Source organism: Squalius cephalus, assembly GCF_949319135.1.
Source record: "Squalius cephalus genome assembly, chromosome: 19".
NCBI lineage: Eukaryota > Metazoa > Chordata > Actinopteri > Cypriniformes > Leuciscidae > Squalius > Squalius cephalus.
The window spans coordinates 14133296-14151590 of NC_137140.1; the positions used below are offsets into that span (position 1 = coordinate 14133296).

General features: G+C 44.4%; 1 protein-coding gene across 1 annotated transcript in view; it reads left to right on the forward strand.

The window, feature by feature from the left end:
* Positions 1-15987, forward strand: part of plxdc1 (plexin domain containing 1) — a 629959-nt gene extending 613972 nt beyond the window's left edge. The window contains exons 13-14 of the mRNA XM_079851089.1: positions 14797-14936; positions 15055-15987. Coding sequence (XP_079707215.1) covers positions 14797-14936; positions 15055-15177 — 263 coding nt within the window. The 3' untranslated portion in view covers positions 15178-15987. The remainder of the gene's footprint in view (positions 1-14796; positions 14937-15054) is intronic.
* Positions 15988-18295: the final 2308 nt, after the last annotated feature.

The window sequence follows — 18295 nt, forward strand, 5'->3', positions numbered from 1 at the left end:
TCCTGTTTGTTCAACCTCGGTGGAAAGTCCCGAAACATCAATGCAAGTCGAGATCCCAGTGGAGTACCGGGCGTTCCAGGATGTCTTCAGTAAGGTCCTGGCAATGAAACTACCACCTCACCGGCCATGGGACTGGCAATCGACTTGCTACCCGGAGCCATCCTTCCCAAGGGCCGCATTTACCCTTTGTCCATCCCGGAACAGAAGGCCATGGAGGAGTACGTCAAGGAAGCACTGGAGCAGCAGTTCATCCGACCATCTACCTCCCCTGCTGCTTCGAGTTTCTTCTTCGTGGCCAAAAAGGACGGAGGCTTGCGGCCGTGCATTGATTATCGTCAACTTAACTCCCAGACCATCAAGTTCCGTGATCCCCTTCCTCTGGTCCCAGCCGCCCTGGAACAGCTTCGTGGTGCGAGCATACAAGTACATACAACCTGATTCGTATTCGACGAGGGGATGAGTGGAAGACCGCCTTCGTGACCCCCTCAGGCCACTACGAATACCGGGTTATGCCCTTCGGGCTGTCCAACGCTCCTGCCGTTTTCCAGGGATATATGAACGAGGTCCTACGTGAGTTCCTCAACCGGTTCGTAGTGGTCTACATCGACGACATACTCATCTACTCTTCTTCTATGTCTGAACACCGCCATCACGTCATTCAAGTTCTAGAGAAACTGAGAGAGCACCGACTATACCTGAAGCTGGAGAAGTGCGAGTTCCATATTACTACCGTCCAATTCCTGGGTTACATCATTAATCAACAAGGCATTCAAATGGAACAGAGGAAGGTGGAAACCATCCAGAACTGGCCACAACCCTCTACCATAAAAGATCTTCAACGATTCCTGGGCTTCGCGAACTTCTATCGACGATTCATCCAAAACTACAGTCAGATCAGTGCTCCTCTCACCTCAGCTCTCAAGGGCCGGCCCAAGTCTCTGTCCTTATCCCCCGGTGCTATTCAAGCATTCCAGCATTTGAAGGAAACCTTCACGACAGCTCCTATTCTTGTTCATCCAGATCCAGATCTTCCATTCGTGGTAGAGGTGGACGCCTCTTCCACCGGGGTAGGAGCTGTCCTCTCTCAGCGGCAGGGTGAGTCACGTAAACTCCTTCCATGTGCCTTCTTCTCCAGAAAGCTGTCCCCGGCGGAGCAAAATTATGACATCGGCAACCGGGAGCTGCTGGCCATCAAACTGGCTCTGGAGGAGTGGAGACACTGGCTGGAGGGAGCCAACCACCAGTTTGAGGTAATAACTGACCATCACAATCTCGAATCTCGAATACCTCAGAAAAGCCAAAAGACTGAACCCTTGTCAAGCCCGCTGGGCTCTCTTCTTTACCCGGTTTGATTTTGTAGTGTCGTACCGACCTGGAAGCAAGAACTGTAAGGCGGACGCACTCTCCCGACTCCATCACGCATCTCAAACCGACCTTCAGCCTGAACCCATCCTCCCTCCAGCCATGATCCTGAGTCCCATCCTTTGGGATATCGACCAGCAGATCACCCAAGAGGCCGCTCGCCAGCCCGCTCCGCCGGGAGGTCTAGAAGGGGCGCCTCTTCGGACACCCCTTCTTGACTCAGCTCACACCGTTCCGGGCTCTGGACATCCGGGTAGCAAGCGTACCCTCTCGCTCCTCAGTCAACGGTACTGGTGGCCATCCATCTCCCAGGATGTATCCAGATTCGTCCGCGGATGCTCAGTCTGTGCTATAACCAATACCCCGAGGAGACTTCCCGAAGGCAAGCTAGTGCCATTACCTATTCCTCGGCGACCTTGGTCTCATATAAGTATAGACTTTATGACTGATCTACCCAACTCTGAAGGCTTCACCTGCGTATTCGTTGTAGTGGACCGGTTCTCCAAGGGGTGTAAACTAATTCCTCTACCTGGTCTCCCCACTGCCTTGGAATTCGCTGAAGCCCTTTTCAACCATGTCTTCAGGAATTTCGGCATCCCTGAGGACATCGTCTCGGACAGGGGACCCCAATTCATCTCCCGGGTATGGCACGCCTTCTTTAAGCTCCTCGGGGTCACTGTCAGCCTCTCTTCTGGATACCACCCTCAGACGAACAGCCAGACTGAGCGGAAGATCCAGGAGATAGGAAGATATCTGCGATCATACTGCCACCATTACCAAGACAGCTGGAGCCGCTACCTCCCCTGGGCAGAGTACGCCCAGAACTCCCTGCGACAAAACACCACCGGGCTCACCCCCTTCCAATGCATCCTTGGGTATCAACCTCCACTCTTTCCCTGGTCGGGTGAGCCCTCAGAGGTTCCAGCTGTCGACTTCTGGTTCCATCAGAGCGAGAGGGTATGGGACTCAGCTCACGTGCACCTCCAACAGGCTGTTCGGAGGCACAAGGAACATGCGGATCGTCGTCGTCTTGATGCACCTCAGTATCAACCTGGACAGAAGGTATGGTTATCTACCCGAGACATCCGCCTCCGACTGCCTTGCCGTAAGCTGAGTCCTCGATTCATCGGACCTTTCACCATCCAGAGGCAGTTGAACGAAGTCACCTACAGGCTCAACCTTCCTCCCCAGTATCGGATTTCCCCTTCTTTCCATGTTTCCCTGCTCAAACCCTTCACTGACCCTGTTATTCCTGTTCCCTCAGATGGCTCTTCCTCTGACGTACCTCCTCCTCCCGTTCTAGTCGAAGAGGAACGTATCTACCGCGTCCACACCATCTTGGACTCCCGGCGGTGAGGTCCCCGCCTGGAATACCTGGTGGACTGGGAGGACTACGGGCCAGAGGAACGTTCTTGGGTTCTTCGTGACGACATCCTGGATCCTGCCCTGTTATCCTAGTTCCACGAAGACCATCCTGATCGTCCAGCACCCAGAGGTCGGGGTCGACTTCGCCGCCGGCAGCGCTCCTCTCAGGCGTCAGGAGCCGCCTTGGGAGGGGGGGGTACTGTCAGGATTCCATCTTCACCACCACGCTCTCCTTCACCTCCGCCCACTCGTTCTCTCTCTCCGCCCAGTCATCAAGTCACCCGTTCACTCTCCCCTGATTACTGAGCACCGTCACCTGTGTCCCATCACCAGCACTCCCTACAAAACCCACAGTCTCCCTTCACTCAGTGTCTGGTCTCGTCATTACATGACCCACAGACTCCTGATCACTTACCTGAACACTTACCTGCTGAATTCCTCTCTGGTCCGTCCTTCCAGCATCCTGTTCTGCCTTCAGCCCATCCTGCATCTGCCAAGAGAACGAAAGAGAAAGACTTTACATATTCAGCTAAGCATTCACTGTTGTTCTGTGTTTCTATTACTCACCATCTGTCTGCATCTCCGCTAACCTGCAATAAAACCCATAACCTTACCACCTTGTCTGCATCCTCTGTGATCCCTGACAACTGGTGACAACAGAGAAACAACACAGAACAAGCGTGACACTCCCCAAATTTGTCACTAATAAAACACAATAATAAATAATTTAATGAGAAGGCTTATTTTTGCCTTTTGAGATTTTGTATACATCTACCTTGTAATTATATTTTTTGCTATTTTATTAAAAAGTTTTCACATGTAAATAAACAACAATTGCAATTATAACAATATTTCAAGTGTAATCTTTCTTTGAAAAAAGCATGCATTTTATCATACATATTTCAAAGTCAAGGATTCATTACTTTGAATATACATTGGAACAAACACTATAATAACATCTTAGTTGATAATTCAATATACCTACTTTATTTTTGAAAAACATTACATGCTATATATTTAACATATGAGCAGAAATTTGCGAACAGAAGCTTATTTGGTGTGGCGGTAGTCTATTTTATAGTAAAAACTTTATAATCTATCCAGAACTAATCAACGAAATCTTCTCTAAACATTCATATTCCGTCTGTAACTGTAAATGTGCTTAATAAATGTTGATTGATTGATTGCAACATATCGTTTTTATGATATATTATATAGGGCATATAAATGTTAATTTCAGTTTAATATGTTGCTTATACAAAGACATTTTATTTAAACATATTTCAATCGATTTTTACTCATCTCAGTATAGCAATATAGTTTGGGCAAAGCTAAACTAGTAGATGTGTTCATGTTTATGTAAAAATAGCATGTTGGAAGTGCCTGTAGTAAACAACAGCAGGCATCTGTGCCATTCATTCACACATAGACACGCAATTCATATTTAAAGTTTCATATTTAAGTCTTTTTGCGGTTTACATACACTATATCGTGATTGGAACAAAGCACTTAAGAAAAAAGAACTTACTATTCACAATCCTCAGCTGGGTCCGTAACCAGCACTTCTGAGGTAAATTCTTCCAGGATTATTATTACTATTATGCTATTATTATTCCTCACATCTTCACAAAACGATGTAAAGTACATGAATCTGATTAAACTTGATGTGTTTTATTGAGTTGATGTGGGTGTTGACAGGTTTGCATGGATTGCCTCAGATCATTTGCCATTGAATAGCGCGCGCTCTCCGTGGGTGTTTACATTAGTAGATAATGAGATGCCATTAGAACGACTGACATCTCTTTCTTTTCATACAGATTACATAAATTACATAAATTAGATAATTTAATAGCAGACACTTGAATGATTATAAAGATAAATTGCTCTTGCCTGTGTGACTAGTATTCACTGAGTTTTGTTTAAGTTTAGAGATGTGCTCCAGAAAAAAAGTTCATGGAGATGGAGATGCAGAAAGCATACCCTGTTTATTTTCTTTATTTTACAAAAGCACAATGTTTTGTTTCGATTGTAAGTGGACACATAATAAAGTAGACATTGTACAGTTTATTTTTTCATATTTCTTAAGTCTTGTATGACCATAAATGACAGAGTATTTGAAGTCTATTTTGCTGCTATGTGAAAAAAATCCAGCAAAACGAGCTGGCCCGTTTGCCGACAGAGGGTTAATGTTCTAAGAGATATGCTCAACCAATTTGTGTTCGTCTACTTGGATGACATCTTCATTTTCCCGAGTTCCCTCCAAGAGCATGTGAAACACGTCAGCAAGGTTCTCAAATGCCTTCTTGACAACCATCTTTATGTCAGACCTGAGAAATGTGAGTTTCATGTGACCCAAAATACAAATGGACCCTCAAAAGGTGCAAGCAGTTGTGGATTGGCCCTCCCCTTCGTCAGTAAAGGAAGTACAACGTTTCCTCAGCTTTGCACATTTTTTCGCAAATTCATCCTGAACTTTAGTACTGTAGCGGCTCCTTTATCTGGCCTCACCAAGGGGAACACAGCTTTTGCTGGGGAACTGAAGCAGAGTAGTTCTTGAACAAACTGAAAAGACGTTTTACTTCTGCACCTATTCTTATTCTCCCAAACCCAGATATTCCCTTCCCATCGTTGAGGTTGATGCCTCAGACGTAGTACAACAAGCTGCGCCCTTGTGCATTCCTTTCCCACTGCCTTACAATGACTGAGAGGAATTATCATGTGGGGGATCTAGAGTTACTGGCAGTTAAGCTAGCGCTTGAAGGCATTGGCTTGAGGAGGCCAAACACCCATTCCAAGTGCAGACCACAAAAACCTGTAATACATTCAGCAAGCTAAGTGATTCATCTTATCCTACCACCCAGGCTCTAAGAACCTAAAGCCTGATGTATTGTCCCAAATATATGTAAACACTCCTCAAGAAGATTCTATTACACCAATTATCCCCAGTTCCAAGATTATAGCTCATATCAGGTGGGAGCTGGAAAGTACTGTAAGACTAAGCCCAAGAACCTGACCCAAGAGGTGGGCCAGCCAACTGTCTGTTTGATCTGAAAGCCGTCCGCTCCTAGATCCTCCAGCGGGGGCACTCCTCGCGCCTCCCTTGTCATCCTGGCACTTCTCACACCCTTGAGTTCCTCCAGAGACGGTTTTGGTGGCCAGCTATCAAGGAGGATGTCACATCATTTGTATATGCCTGTCCCACGTGCAACCAAGGTAAAGTCTCTCACCGTTCACCCCAGGGGCTTTTTCACCCTCTTTCCATACCACATAGACCTTGGTTTCATCTTTCCATGGATTTTATCACTGGACTTCCGCTATTACAGGGCAACATCACTATCATAGTCATAGTTGATAGATTCTCCAAGGCCGCCCGATTTATTCCCTTGCCTAAACTACCCACTGCAAAAGAGGTTATAAAACATGTCTTTCAAGTCTTCGGCATCCTACAAGACATTATCTCTGACTGAGGGACCCAATTTTCCTCCTGATTCTGGCAGGCATTTTGTCAATCTCTGGGTTCTATGGTGAGTCTATCTTCAAGGTTTGTCCCGGAGTCCAATGGGCAAATGTCTAATATTGTGCCTTTGATAATCAGTGCTATTGTTTTCACATGTGCCTTGTTCTGTGCTGTGTATTTAAGCTGGTCTGTTTCTCTGTATCTTCGCTTGGTTATTGATGTTCCTAAGCCAGTTCCTAAGAGTCTGGTCTTGCTCCAAGAAGTTTCTTTTGTGTCATTTTAACTGAGTTTATTTTTGCTGTTTTAGGAACCTTTTTTCCTGAGTTTTTGTTTTGGAGATTGTTGTTTCTCTTTTGGGATTTTTAGATTCTTTTTGGTCAGGATATTTTCCAGAAAACAAGATTTACTTAACGTCACATATACCATGAACTCTCGGTTGATTAACTACTTCTACTGCTTCTTTCTTCTTTTGTTTCAAAAGAATCACGATTTACATTCTTAAAACATATTGCCCCCTACTGGGCGGTTTTGCTCTTTTTTTAATCTTTCATTAATTGGTTATTTATTACTGTGAACAATGAAACATATGCATTTTATTATAGAAATACATTATATAGATATCGATAGATAGATAGATAGATATTATTAGATATTGTATATATAAAACCTTTTGAATGCATATCTACGATGTACAATACAATAAAGAGAATACAATAAAAATAAATACATTTGAGTAAAAAAATATTGCTTTATGTTATGTTATAATATGCAACTATCAAACATTACACAGGTAGATCTTTACCTGCCAAGGCATTGGTGCCTGCTACTTATTGGCAGGCTGCAGGGTCATCAGCCGGGTACCACCGCTCATTGACGTTTCACCCCCTTAAACCCGGAATGCCTCCTGATGGTAAGGCAGTGGCATGTCTCCCTGTCACCCTCTGCAGTATGCCTCTGTGCTAGGTGGTGCCCCAACACATATCCTTCCTCTTTAGCCAGAGCCAAAAGCTACTCTTCTCGGCTTCCTCAGCCAGATCTTTTAGGGCCTTTCAAAGGCTTACTCCAGACACTCCCAGATCTCTCATGAGGTGGACAGCTGATGTCCCCACAAAGCCGCGGCATCCCACCTCTACCGGGTACATGGTGGTTATTCATCCAGCCTCTGTGGACTCAGCTGCAAGATCTGCGTATTTCAGCCTCTTCCTCTCCCATGCAGCCTCCAACCCTGCCTCCCACGAAATGGTTAACTCAACAAGGAGTTACCGCTTTGGAGCTGCTGGACCACATCACAATATCTGGACGCAGTCTTGTGTTGGTGATCTCGGTGGGAAACTGGAGCTTCCTGCCAAGGTCGACTTTCATACTGCAGTCCTGCAGTGGTACTCTCGGAGTGGCGCTTATACCCCCTCCACCTTTTTGAATGTGTGGAGTGCCATCTGCTTGCTTCCTGCCTCTGTCCATCCAAGATCTCTGCCAGCTCAAGACCTGGTCATGCCGCCATCTGTAGCAACCTTAGGAGAGTATCGTCTTGCAGACTGACAAGATATCGTGGAGGTTTACACCCAGGGTGTTACAAAGAGAGCAGCATTCCTCCTTGCTAAGCCACAAGTGCAGGTTCTGTGGACAGGGAAGAATGTCGCACGTTGTCCTAATAAAAAAACGAAGCCTTGCCTGAGGGATCTTCCATTGGTCTGCCAAGCTGATGTTTCTGGCAACCACATGTCATCCATTCCCCTGGCATCCCTTAGCTACAGCCTTGACCTTTTGATGCTCATTCTCCATGTTTGTTACCTTGGCAACGACCAGCTCATTCCTCTCATTCCTGCTGGCATTTGACCAAATCTTTGGGACTTCTCCACACCCAAGGCCTGCCCTTCCTGCTTGAACTCTGCCGATTATCTCTTTTTGCTGCAGCCTGCTTATTGCCTGGTCAACCTCAGCATGGGCTTTCCATTTACAGCCAGTGTGGATCTGGACTTTGGCATTCCTCACTGACTGAGCAGTGGACTCCTTCATCTCCATCACAAGCCTGGATTTCTCCTGTTTGTAACCCATGGTGATTGACTGTAAGGGCATCTGGAGCATGTTTCTTCCGAAGAGACCAGTTTCAGACAGGCATTGCAGCAATCCCAGCCATTTTCAGATGAACAAGTTGGCTTTTCTTTTTTCATGGTCCATGTAGTTACTATAATAACTTCTAAAATAAATTAATAAAATGATAAATAATTATATTATATTTGTAACGCCAATGGGAGGATGAAGAAAATGAAGGTCAGGCGAAGATACAAAATAGCAAGGTTTATTAATAATAAAGAGAAACACGAAACAGTGAGCATGTGCTCAAACAATAACCAGCAATGACATGGGTGAGAAGGGGAACTTAAATACAAAGACAGATGAACACAACAACAGGTGATGGTGATGATGATGATGAGGGTGATGAGGAACAGGTGCAGGTGATGATGACAGAGGATTCTGGGAAGTGTAGTGAAGACAGGAAGATGACAGACGATGAATGTGACGTTACTCCCCCCTCCCGCTAGGCGCGACCCGCGCCGCAGAAGGCAGAACACGGGAGGGGGGGTGGGCATCCTGGAGTCTGTGACCGGAGGGTGGACAGGAAGATGACAGACAGGAGACTCCAGGATGGTATCGCCGACCCTGGCGGCGCAGGACGAGGAGGAGACCATGGCGGTGCAGGCTGAGGAGGTGGCCATGGCGAAGTAGGCTGAGGAGGTGGCCATGGCAGAGAAGATCCTTCGGGCGGCCACGGCGGTGAAGACCCTTCGGGCGGCCATGACGGTGAAGGCCCCTAGGTCGGCCATGGCTGTGAAGACCCTTCGGGTGGCCACGGCGGTGAAGACCCCTCGGTCGGCCATGGCGGTGAAGACCCTTCGGGCGGCCATGGCCCTTCGGGCGGCCACGGCGGAGAAGACCCTTGGGGAATTCTTTGGGAGAGTGACGGCGTCAAACCCAGCCTTTGGGACAGGCTCTGGAACAGGCTCTGGGACCGGGACATGAACAGTCTCTGGCTGGGTTGACGGGACGAGCGGAGAGGGCTCTGTGCTGGACGGGACCAGCGGTGAGGGCTCTGTGCTGGACGGGACCAGCGGTGAAGGCTCTGGGCTGGACAGGACCAGCAGTGAAGGCTCTGGGCTGGACAGGACCAACGGTGAAGAGGGCGTTGAGCTGGACAGGACCAGCGGTGAAGAGGGCTTAGAGCTGGGCGGAACCAGTGGCGAAGAGGGCTCTGAGCTGGGCGGAACCAGCGGCGAAGAGGGCGTTGAGCTGGACGGAACCAGCGGCGAAGAGGGCTTTGAGCTGGGCGGGACCAGCGATGAAGAGGGCTTTGAGCTGGGCGGAACCAGTGGCGAAGAGGGCTCTGAGCTGGACGGGACCAGCGATGAAGGCTCTGTGCTGGACGGGACCAGCGGTGAAGGCTCTGTGCTGGACGGGACCAGCGGTGAAGGCTCTGTGCTGGACGGGACCAGCGGTGAAGAGGGCTCTGTGCTGGACGGGACCAGCGGTGAAGGCTCTGGGCTGGACAGGACCAGCAGTGAAGGCTCTGGGCTGGACAGGACCAACGGTGAACAGGGCGTTGAGCTGGACAGGACCAGCGGTGAAGAGGGCTTAGAGCTGGGCGGAACCAGTGGCGAAGAGGGCTCTGAGCTGGGCGGAACCAGCGGCGAAGAGGGCGTTGAGCTGGACGGAACCAGCGGCGAAGAGGGCTTTGAGCTGGGCGGGACCAGCGATGAAGAGGGCTTTGAGCTGGGCGGAACCAGTGGCGAAGAGGGCTCTGAGCTGGACGGGACCAGCGATGAAGGCTCTGTGCTGGACGGGACCAGCGGTGAAGGCTCTGTGCTGGACGGGACCAGCGGTGAAGGCTCTGTGCTGGACGGGACCAGCTGTGAAGAGGGCTCTGAGCTGGACAGGACCAGTGATGAAGAGGGCTTTGAGCTGGGCGGAACCAGTGGCGAAAAGGGCTCTGAGCTGGACGGGACCAGCGGTGAAGGCTCTGTGCTGGACGGGACCAGCGGTGAAGGCTCTGTGCTGGACGGGACCAGCGGTGAAGAGGGCTCTGAGCTGGACGGGACCAGCGATGAAGAGGGCTCTGAGCTGGACGGAACCAGCGATGAAGAGGGCTTTGAGCTGGGCGGAACCAGCGGCGAAGAGGGCTCTGAGCTGGACAGAACCAGCGGCGAAGAGGGCTCTGAGCTGGACAGGACCAGCGATGAAGAGGGCTTTGAGCTGGGCGGAACCAGCGGCGAAGAGGGCTTTGAGCTGGACGGAACCAGCGGCGAAGGGAGCTTCAAGCTCGGCGGGATAAAAGAAAACAAAAGCTCTGCGGGCATGACGCTGTCAGTCTCTAGCTCGGCGGGCATGACGCTCACTGTCACAGGCGCGGCGGGCATGATGCATACTGCCTTGAACTCGGCAGATCTGGCGTGAAGTGCAGGCTCGGCTGGACTGGCGTGAAGTGCAGGCTCTGGACTGGGCACTGGATGGGGAGTGGGGCTGGCGGCATCCTCATCGGTGAACGCAGATCCGCAGGACACCAGTACCCACTCCACATATGACGCAAAGCTCCCTCGAGGATCCTCCCCAGACAACTGTGCACGTGTGGAAGCATTGAGTCCATGTTGTAGGAAAGCGCACAGGCAATAGTCCGGGAAGGTGGTCTGATGGGCGAGATCCAAATATTCCTCTAGGTGTTCCTCGAGGGAGCGTTCTCCCTGCTCAAGGCAAATGATTCTTACCGCTGGGAAGTCCATGGTGCAAGCAGGGATGAAAACGGAACAAAAACACTAAACACGAAAACAGGGGGAAAAAAATAAATAAATACAAACGCGTTCTTTTGTTTTTTAGGCTGGTTATTCTGTAACGCCAACGGGAGGATGAAGAAGATGAAGGTCAGGCGAAGATACAAAATAGCAAGGTTTATTAATAATAAAGAGAAACACGAAACAGTGAGCGTGTGCTCAAACAATAACCAGCAGTGACATGGGTGAGAAGGGGAACTTAAATACAAAGGCAGATGAACACAACAACAGGTGATGGTGATGATGATGATGAGGGTGATGAGGAACAGGTGCAGGTGATGATGACAGAGGATTCTGGGAAGTGTAGTGAAGACAGGACGATGACAGACGATGAATGTGACAATATTTACATAATATACAGTGCTGGTCAGAATTATTTGCCCCCTTGGTAAATATGATCAAAGATGGCTGTAAAAAATAAATCTGCATTTTTAATCCTTTTGATATTTTATTAAAAAAATAGCAAAAATCTAACCTTTCATTGAAGTAAAAGAATTGAAACTGGGGTGGAAATCACATTATGAAATAAATGTTTTTCTCCAAAACACGTTGGGAACAATTATTTGCCCCCTTTTATTACAGTTTTTCTCGATTGCTTAAACACTATAACCAGGCTTTTGAACTAAAATTTCAAAACCATAACGCCATTTATCAAAAAGCACACCCATTTCACTAAACTATAAACACTATTCCCTGTTTTGACACATGAGTCAGATTTGTTGAACTGTCACTGCAAAACTCTACACACAAATCCCTTCATTTCTCATTGCTTAGACCATAGCCGCTTTCCGACCGGAGGAACCTTTTCACAGTTCCTAGAACCATTGGCTATAGTACCCGGATGTCGGCGTGTTCGCACCGCAGGAACTAGGAACGATTTTAGTTCTAGGAACTCCATTAGTAGGAACTAATTTAGGTCCTACTTCAGAGTAGGGTCTAAACCAGCGCTATAGGAACTATTCGTGACGTTAGTGTACGCTGATTGACCGAACGCACGCGGAACACCAGCACCCGCCATTTTTAAAACAGCTAGAATGTAAACACATTGTAGCCTATATATTTACTCCATAAACTAACTATACAAACATGGAAAACAGTGATAGATGGGTCTCTAAACCTTAAATGCTGAAGAGAAAATCCAACGCAACTTTGAGGGGACCAAGCCAAACATGATTATGTAGGCTAATAACCTTTTTTCATATACTGTCTACTTTCTATAACAGTTCTATCTAATATGATATTAAACAGTACTGTTAGACAGATCGCTAACTAATAAGCACAGAGAATGCGAGCATTGTTTGCTCTGGCGTTCTCAGCGCCGCCAAAATGAAGGTCCGTCGCGCCTTCAAAATAAAAGTCACCGTGCTTGCGTCACTCCCTTACCCTTCCTACCAGTTCCTATGGCCACTTGGCCAGTGCGAACGCAAACAGCAAACCCGAGTTTGGGGGAGAGTAGTTCCTAGAACTGTTTAGAAGTGGACAGTTCCTAGAACTAAGTTCCTAGAACTACTTGGTCGGAAAGCGGCTCATGTTGTCATTTAGAAAGCACTAGCATTCAAAATTGTTCACTCAAGTCAGCACAGCTTCAGCTCAGTTAGCACACAATTACCCAAGTGGAAACACTAAGAGTCAAAATTTAACACACATCAATCAGAACCTTCAATAGATATATAAAAGGGCCCAAATCAGTTTATTGCGTTTTGGAACAATGGATCCAGAAATACATGAAGGAAGAGGCATAAGAATGAGGAGAAGGAAGGGCAAGGACAAGAAGACAAGCAGTCTCAGATGAAATTCAAGCCACTCTAGTTGCCCATGTCTTTGTCAGTGGTATGACTATGAGGGAGGCTCGGCTACGAGTAAGGCCAAATTTGAGTCGCTTTACCGTCGCCTCGAGAACCTTCAGGGAGGTGTGGTGGCAAACAAAATTCTATCACTGAATAAGAGACAAACATTTCCAATAGTCTTTGATGAGGTTTATTTTCTTGCAAGAAAAGGCCAGCAGTCATACAGTCAGACAGTGTGGCTGCAGAGTGTGACAGTGAAGGGAGGGCATCCTTTCTCCTTTATAGTCTTGACTCCCAGAATGTTATCTTTCTAGGCAAATGATGGTATTTCAACCATATGTGGAACATTCTTAGACGTGTCCATCATATTGTATCCTTGAGTGGAGGCCCTCCTGTTACGTCCCAACACTCTTTACCATTCCAATACAATTCGAATTCCATATTAGAAAATGGTTTGTGTGTGCTCTTTTACTGTCATATGTTGGTTACACACATCTTACTGTAAGTAAATATTTAAAAAAAATTAGAGGAGAGAGTAAAAAAAAAGAGTAAAAAAAAAAGAAGAGTAAAACAGGAAAAAAAATGTTTTTGTGTGTGTGTGTTTTCTGTGTATGAATAAAAATGTGCCAATGTATCCACTGGTTGTGTCTTTTTTGTTCATCATGTGAAAAGGTTTATGATGGGGGAACCACAAGCAACATAACTTACCAGTTTTGGAAATGTTGTTTTGAATTTATTGCACCAGTGTCTTAGACTATGTTGTAGTGTGTGTGATTTTGAGGGCTTGTGTGTCCTGTTTGAGGGCAAAGTTAGGTTTTTCAGCAAGAGTGAATGGTTTTGAGTGTAGAGCTTCATTTTGACCTGAAAATAGGATGTTTGGGGAATTGGGTGAGACGTTATGGATTTGTGTTTATAGTTTTGAGAATACGAGGCATAGTTTCAAGAAATGTGTTTAAGCAATCGAGAAAAACTGTAAATACTTTTTGCAACCTCCTTTTTCCAAGATAACAGCTCTGGGTCTTCTCCTATAATGTCTGAGTTTGGAGGACACCTGACAAGAGATCCGAGATTATTCCTCCATACAGAATCTCTCCAGATCCTTCAGATTCCCAGATCCATGTTGGCACTTCTTCTCTTCAATTCAGCCCACTTATTTTCTATAGGGTTCAGGTCTGGGGACTAGGATGGCCATTGCAGATGCTTGGTTTTGTGCTCAGTGATCCATTTTTGTTTTGATTTTGATGTTTGTTTTTGGATCACTGTCCTGTTGGAAGATCCAAACATGGCCCAGTATAAGACTTCTAGCAGAGGTTGTCAGGTTTTGATTTTTTATCTGTTGGTATTTGATCGAATCCATGATGTCCAGGACCTCTGGCAGAAAGTTAGGCCCACAGCATTAAAGATACAGCAGAGTATTTCATTTTACACATGGGGTACTTTTTTATCCCTGTGTGCACTAAACCCATCTTAAGTGTTTGCTGCCAAAAAATGCAATTTTTTTGCTCACAATGGAGGCTGTTGCATTTCACCAGCAGAAGCCAGCAACAGTGATAAAACCTGAAAAAATCTAATGTCCATTATATTTAAGTATGCAGTATGAGATGAAGAAAAACAATGAAAAGAAGAAAAACAAGTAGCGATTAATAAACAAAATATTGTTGTCTGGTGTCAGTATAAAGCCCAAGACCATTAAAATAATAACAAAAAAACTTTCTTAGTGCACTATTAAGGTATACTGTTTGCAGCTGTTTTTATAAGTTCAATTTGAATGCAGCCTCTGCAACAGATTAAAATGCTGCTTGGTGCTGCACTGATATAGACTTCATGATTTTGCTTGTGGTTCACCATATATATGAATCATCCATCTGTCTTATGTGCTCTCTGTGTTCATTTAAACTTTTGCACATCCATGTTATTGAATTAAAACATTTTTGTATGTTTCGAACTGAAAATAACCACTTTGTGTTTCTGTTTATCACTGCTTCACTTTCTTTTACACTTTCAGGTGAGGAAGAGGCACCAGAACACACAGCCATCATTGCAGGTGTAGTTGCAGCTCTGGTTCTACTGGTGTTCTTGACCCTCTTGGCTGTCTACTACATTAACACACATCCAACTGTTGCTCCTCCTATTTACCTCATGCAGGTAAGCACAAATCCATCCATCCATCCATCGTTTTTACTTTACTCTCTAGATCAACTCATCATTTAAAATTAAATAAAATTGATTGTTGTTATGCTGTTGTGGTGTCTCTTATTCACAGCGTCGCACCAATAACTATTGGCCCTCCATGAAGTTTCGGAATCAAGGATGCCATTCCAGTTATGCTGAGGTTGATCTTGGGGGTTATGAGAAAGAGGGCTTCATTGAGGCGGAGCAATGCTGAGAAGGCATGAAAGAAAGAGTTGTTTGTTTGTTTGTTTTCTTGAGTGATTTTAAGAACAAGACAAAGGTACAATGAGAAGCTGTCATTGTTAAGAGATCACTTGAGACTGTCATTAATGTTTTGTGAGCTTTTCTCTGTCTCCCTACAGTTAGCAGCCAGCCTGCAGCATCTTTTATGCTGTTTGTTTATGGTAAAATAAGGTTTATTTGTTCTAAGAAGAAGTAATTGTAAAGAAGATGAGATTGTGACCAGCAAATCTGCTAACTTCACTCCGTGAGAATGGGATGTGTGTTAAAATTATTGAAAGTTAATGTACAGTACAGCATTTCTTTATAGATTTTTTTTATTATTATTTTAAAATATATATTTTGTGATTCACAATTAGTTGTGTTCAGTGAATAAAAATATGCAAAATACTCAGTTAGCCACATCAACTTGACAACACTTTAACTGAAATAGCTTATTCTACTATTAGTGATATGTCTTACCACACACTTTTTTGAGTTTTGCCCTGTCATTCAGTCATAAAACAGGAAATCAATTTGCACATTAAAATATTTATGGAATGCGCAAATTAACTTTCAATTCAAATTAACTTAAAATTAATTTTGCTGTCTGCCAAAGCTATTAGTGAAGATGTAAAGTAAAACATGTTTCCTGCTGAACAAATGGTCAGACATTAGAAATCCTTTTGACCAAATCCAAAGCAAAGGTTTATCTAATTGATTTTCAGTGCATTAAATACCATTGCATTGTTGCATTTTGAATATACAGTATGCTTATTATAAAACAATAAAAAGGATGTTTTTTTGGGGGGGGGGGGGGGGGGGGGATGTGATGTTTTCTTTTGATTAACTAGCTAGCTCATCTGTTCAGAAATGTAATCAGATCTGCAGCACTAAGATGGTAAAGAGTGACACCTGCAGCCATTGTCAATAGTATTATAAATAGGTATGCATATATGTAACCTAAATTGATGTAACTACAGTATGACCCTGGTTGAGTGTATATTTCTTTATATTTCTTTTAATAAGATACAATAAATGGTATGTGTTTTTTTTTTCTGACTTACTTTAAGAATGTGAACCCCTTTTAGTCCCTTCCCATAAGGCGGTTCGTGAATATGAGCAAACAATATTCATGAATGATGGTTAAGCATTTTTTCATTTCCTTCCCCAGATAATTAGAGTACTTAATCAAGGAAACACTTCTGGTGCTTCTGGAATCAATGGAACGAGAAGTTGGCAATCCTGCTCTCATTGCTTTAATATTACTATTCTTGGTATTATGAGAACAATAGAAGCAATCAAACCAACAATAGGGCAACAATATATAATTGTTATGACAATTCATCCAAGTCCCAGTTAGTCTATCACATTACATGTAGCAAGTTTTTTTTTTTTTTTTTTTTTTTTTATAAATAACAAATAAATAAATAGAATTGAATAAAAAGTGTCACACACACACACCAGAGAGTGTGTGTGTGAAGTTTTAGCTCAAAATACCCCACAGATATTTTTATATAGCATGTTAAAGTTGTCACATTTTGAGGGTGAGCAAAAACGCACCGTTTTGTGTCTGGCCTTTTAAATGCAAATGAGCTGCTGCTCCCGACACAGAGGGTTTCAAGAGCTTGTGTGTTAGCAGCTCCGATTACCTCACGCAGACACACACTAAAATGACAGAAACTGTTCTGCCTTTTTTGTTCAAACTGGAGTCAGACAAAGATGGAGAGACTCAAAAAGAAGTGACAACACGTAGAATGCAACAGGACATCTCTGAATGGTTAGTTGATGAATTTATGTAGCTGATGTGGAGTTAACTATCTTCAATTAGCATATTCTATCATGATAATCTATAAATCGCTCATATAGGAACTGTTGTGAGATGTACACAGAGTGACTTTCTATTACATGTGAAAAGATGGATGCTACAGTTTGAGCTGACTCACAAATGTGCTTGACAACAACAACTCTGCCTCTTCTCAACATGGACTGGGTGTTCCTGGGGGCGTGGTTTATGTAAATTTTAGGGTTGGTGATGTCACCAACCCTGGCGGAATGTTGTGTAGTCTCTACTAGCTGTTTGTTGTAGTACTTAAAAAAAAGATTTCTTTAAAAGCAAATATCTCCCTTTGCTTTGAACTTTGAGCGTTGTAACTGTAACCGCACTGGGTATATCATTAACATTAGCTCAAATGATCTATAGGGAATTTGAATAATTAATCATGAATATGATTAATATATTGCATATTACAGTTACATTAAATTATCAAAGCTGAAAATAGATTGATATGAATGACTACCACAACGGGTTATGGTTCGTCATTAATATATCAATAGTTTCATTTCAGATCGAGTTTATGAGATAACTTTAATGGAATTAATTTAGTTATCAAACAATCGGTTTGTCCAGCAAAACGGCCGTAAGATTAACTTCTCAACTTCTCAGTAAAGTTATCACTTCTTATAATTTCAGGAAAAATAGTTTCTGGCCATTGAAACTATTCTCCTGTCCTTATAAAATTTAGGTTACTGGAAAGTAACAAGATAAAGCATGTAGCTTGGATCAACAAATCATTGACTTCGTAATGTGAGCATTTTAAACAGAAGCAGTCAAGGATGTATTGGTTTTAATAATTGCAAACTAAGGAATACATCGAACTACAATTCACACAGAATATATATATGTATATACAGAACACGTAAACAAATACAAGACAAAAACGGATAACAGATGAGAGAGAGAGGATGAAAAGGTGAGAGAGATGAGATTGGAAAATGAGAGAGATGAGAGAAAGTGAAAGCAAAATAGGAAGAGATCACCGTATGATCGCACCGTATGGCAAGAATCACAGACAATGTAACCTTTGAGAGAGACAACAAGGAATCACATCAATCCAATCAAATCAATAATCAATACTTGCATATGGTTCTCTTTGTATTGCTGAGGTGAGGAAAGAAGGCGCATGTGTCGTTCTATCCGGAGCTGGGCGTGTTCTCTCTAGCAGACTCGCGCGAAGTTTCAAAGGTTCACTGAACGTGAAGTTACCAAAGAAGTAATTCAGGCTAAGTTCATTTTCCCTCGTGGGTGGAAATGAACAAAGGAGAATAGGAAA